Source organism: Macrotis lagotis, chromosome 3 (assembly GCF_037893015.1).
Source record: "Macrotis lagotis isolate mMagLag1 chromosome 3, bilby.v1.9.chrom.fasta, whole genome shotgun sequence".
In the NCBI taxonomy this organism is placed as follows: Eukaryota; Metazoa; Chordata; class Mammalia; order Peramelemorphia; family Peramelidae; genus Macrotis; species Macrotis lagotis.
In genome coordinates, this window is record NC_133660.1 from 52,155,831 (window position 1) to 52,160,264 (window position 4,434).

General features: G+C 57.5%; 1 protein-coding gene across 1 annotated transcript; it reads left to right on the forward strand.

Annotated features, from left to right (window-relative positions):
• Nucleotides 1-2,913: 2,913 nt before the first annotated feature.
• On the forward strand, nucleotides 2,914-3,934 carry NEUROG2 (neurogenin 2). The gene is given in 2 exon segments (XM_074227392.1): nucleotides 2,914-3,357; nucleotides 3,359-3,934. Coding segments are annotated over 2 exon segments (846 nt in total). The 3' UTR covers nucleotides 3,761-3,934.
• Nucleotides 3,935-4,434: the final 500 nt, after the last annotated feature.

The following is a 4,434-nucleotide window of genomic DNA, read 5'->3' on the forward strand; positions in this document are numbered from 1 at the left end:
ATTGTTGTCACAAAGGAATAAGGTAAGAGAACTAAGAGGGAGGAAAGGGATTAGGAAAGATGAGGCCAGAATGATTAGCTCTGAAATATTACTTCATTTTCAAATAACAATATCAAGATGGGGGGAGTGCAGGAAAGGGAACGAATCCCCATTCTAAATTAAAGGCATCAGAAAAGAGATTAGGAGAGAAAAAAGATGGGGGGGGGCTCTGGAAAACAACTTTTCTTTTAACGGGAAAAATTTAAGATGGTTTGCAAAATAATTTCGTGAGGAATGTTAGCCTAGTGTGCCCAGTTTCACTTTGCAAATGGTTTACTTCTTCAGTACTATAAGTATTAAGAACTTTTTCCTATCCACTCCCCCAAGATTCCTATTTTTTAAAAAAAATCTATAGTTAACATTATTTTAAGAACACAACCAAAAACGTTATAATGTTTTCTGGTTGTTTTCCTTCCCCAAAACAAGAGCCGCAACGTCACCGTATTATAGAGTTTGAATGCTAGCTGACAAAATGAACATCTCATTTTTGTCCCTTCCTCACCTTCCCTACATAAAGATCGAGCTAAAAATAAAAACAAGGAAGCGAAACCTCTTCCACTAGGAAAAAAGGTCTTAGCACCTCATTGATGATCTAAAACAAAACAAAACTTCCTTTCCAAAATCAGTCGCCACGGAGGGTTTCCCTGTGTACCAGGACATCTTTAACCACTCGCACCAGACTATCCTGTAACTCCACCCACCCACTCCTTCCTTCCACCCAGGGCAAAAGCATATACATCCCCTCCACCCCCCACTACAAATAAGTTTACTCTCTGGGGGAGGGGATATGCTTGGGGCAAAGAATCGGAGAACTGGATCAGGGGAACTGACTGAGAACTGACCGAAGAGGCAAAAGACCAGAAGGTCTTGAAACAGAGTCAGCTTTCAATTTCGACTCAAGCCTGGGAGGACTGCCACCACCAACCTATCCAAAGTCTCCCGGTGACTTTGAGGGACCACTTGAGAGTCGAAGCAGCCCAATGGCCAAACCTGCCCCCGGGGAGACCATACCCCGCTCAACAGGCACTCGAGCCCGCACCTCTCTTCCTCTAGAGACCCTGGCTGTGAGACTTGAAGTAACTCTCTTCTCCACTTTGGTCCTGTAGGGCTCGTTTAGTCATCATGTTAAATGAAGAGGTCCGACTAGATGATTTCTGTATTATATTGTTATATAGTGTATCTTTTAGAAGTATTTCATCTCCCCAAAGTCTTTTCCTTCCTGTTTCCCACCCTCAAACTATCCTAAACGAAATTTTCACCACTCCCATATTCACTGATTCACTGATTTCTATTTCCATTTCCATCTATTCCTTTTAAAATATAGCTATGTAAAAATAAAATTAAAAAGAAATGCCTTGCAGCCCCATAGCCCAGACTACTGGGCTGACTTGGACGAACTAATCTTCATCTTTCTTTGTAGCGGAAGAAAGGAGAGGGGACGGAAAGACTGCGGGGAGGGTGTGAGTCTGTTTGCGGGCTCGCCCACTCGCTCGCTTCAGGATGGGGAGGATGTGGGAGCGAGTGGGGGTGAGGGTGCGTGCTTCTCGGTGTCCCCTTTTCCCCCAAGCCCCCAGCCCCCCCCCCCCCCACCCTAATGAGGCTGCTGAAAGGGAGCGAGCTCTGGTGCGCGTGGCTTGCAGAACTCCCAGAGTCCAGGGTGCACTGATTGGCCAGCTGCGCCTCGCGACCACCATTCATTAATAAATTAGCGGCACGCTCCAGCCGAGCGCGAGCCACCAATCACAAAGAAGAGCGGCGGCGGCGGCGGCGGCGACAACAGCAGCTTTAGCAGCCGCCGCCGCCGCCGCCGCCGCCGCTCCTGCAGCCTGGGCTGCAGCACCCAGCTCAGCCTGGAGCTTTAGAACCACTTTATGCTGATTAGATAAAAAGGGGGGGAAGGGGGCCAAGTGGGGGAGGATGGATGGATGGCAGCGTAGGGGAGGGGGGAAGGGGCTAAGAAAGAGAAAGAAATGAGTGATGATAATGCAATGAAAAGAATAAACCCGGGGAGGGAAGAGGGGGAGGGAGGAGCCCAGGGGGTGGGGGATCTGGGGGGGCCCCGGGGGCAGATTCGATTGTTTTCTTGGTAGTATATAAGGGGTTTTAAGGAGAGTCGTGTGCCAGACACACAGCCATTGAACCCCAAGCAGCTTCACTTTAACTGGAGTGCCGAGGAGTCGCGTGCCAGCGACTGCACCACCGGGAACTGACTGACGGACGGACGGACGGACGGACGGACGCACACCGCCACCAAGCCCAAGGGGGCAGCCGCCGCTCACGGGCCCCTGCATCGACTCTTGGCACAGGGGGTCCTGGGGAGGAGCTCCCCGTCGAGCACGTTGGCAGCACGAGGTCGCTCTCCGGGGGGCCAGCGCGGCCCCGCCGCTCCGGGAGGCCCGAGAAGTTAGGGCGCAGGCCAAAGCGCACCCCCGAGCCGGCCTTGGAAAGCGCCACTAGAGCGAGCCAAGTAAGTTCCGTGGGACTCCCGAGAGTTCTTTCTTCTCTTACTTCCCCCGCCTCAGAGGGGAGGGTCCAGTCGACCCCTGAGGGGGCTCTTTGTCTGCTGCCGGGGATGGAGGGGCTACTCGGGGGTGCGGGGGGGGGGTGCAAGAGGAAAAGCTGCTGCCCAGATCTGCCCACGAGGGCGCGGCAGGGGCAGAACCTTCCCGGGGTCTGACCCTGGAACGCCTGCTGGGGTTTGCTGCGTTTTGTCCCCAGCAGCTCCCTATCTCCGGTGCCTTCCGAGGAGAGTCCTCTGGCTGGGGCACACCAGGCGTCCCGGCCATCCCTCCCTCCCTCCCTCCCTCCTCCCTCCCCGGGCTGACGCGTGTCTCTGCCCCTTCCCGACAGGTGCGCCCGCCGCTGGCGCCCAGGATGCTCAGCAAAGCCGAGGGCCTGGAGCTCAAGGAGGAGGCGGACGTGCTGCTGCTGCTGCGCTCGGCCTCCCCGGCCTCCGCCTCCCTCAGCCCGCCGACTTCCAGCTCCGAGGGGGAGGAGGAGGAGGAGGAGGAGGAAGAGGAGGAGGAGGAGGAGGAGGAGGAGGAGGGAGACTCGGACGCGCCTTCGCGCGCGCGGCGGCCGCGGTTGGCTGAAGCGGAGCAAGCGGCCGGGGGAGGGGGCGGGGGGCGGCGGCGGCGGCGGCGGGGGGGGCGCCGGCCGGCCGCGCGCCTCCGGGGCTCGGCTCACGAGTGCCAGCGCCGGCCCAGCCGCGCCCGAGGGGGCTCCCGGGGCGCCAAGACGGCCGAGACGGTGCAGCGCATCAAGAAGACCCGCAGGCTCAAGGCCAACAACCGCGAGCGGAATCGGATGCACAACCTGAAACGCGGCGCTGGACGCGCTGCGCGAGGTGCTGCCCACCTTCCCCGAGGACGCCAAGCTCACCAAGATCGAGACGCTGCGCTTCGCCCACAACTACATCTGGGCCCTCACCGAGACGCTGCGGCTGGCCGATCACTGCGGGCCCGGGGGCGCGGCCGGGGCGCTCTTCTCCGAGGCCGGCGCGCTGCTCAGCCCCGGGGGCGCCCACAGCCCCTCGGCCGCCTCCCCCTGGAGCTGCGGCGACAGCCCGGCCTCCAGCTCCACGTCCCCCTACAGCTGCACTTTATCGCCCGCCAGCCCAGCCGGCTCGGGGGGCGGCTCCGACTTGGACTACTGGCAGCCCCCGCCCCCCGACAAACACCGTTACGCACCTCCGCACCCCATAGCCAGGGACTGTATGTAACCCGCCCCGCCTTCAGCCGCCCCCGCCACCCCAAAGCCGCTGGCCGCTCACTGGACGGTCCAGCGGTGTCCTGTTTGCTCCGGGTCTCCCCCTTCCGAGAGGATGTCGCTGTAACTTGGGAGTTGGGGTGGGGGCGGCGGGGCAGTGGTGGAGGAGGAAGGGGTTCTGCCTCCGAGAGGCGCGTTCGAATCCGCATTGTTCTGGTTTCCTTCTGCGGGGGCTCGGGCTGGGAATGGGGTGGGGGGAAGGGAACCAGTCTACCCAACCGACAGATTCGACCCTCCCCTCCCCCTTTATCTTTTGGTCGCATCCATGTGAACCTCGGAGGGGGAACGCAACTGGTTCGTGTGATCTCGTCACCTTTGCATCTCCATAAAGATGTTAATGTCGGCTAGAAAGACATGTGTCTTAGCATCTGAATGATATGACCGGTAACAATATTATCCACAGATTTGCAATGGCTAGCATCTGCTTTCTTCCCAGTGCTGCCTGCAGCCTGTGGGAATTTCACCTGTCAAACCAAACTTTCCCTTTCTGATGTGCACTTTGCTCAGTTTCCCAGATTTGTCACAATACCCTTTGTCCAGCTCTTCTCTTTCCTTTTTCTTCTCCATTTTGCCATCTGTCTCTTATGATTTATAAGGGGAAAAGTTGTTTTGTTAGAGGGCCAGGTT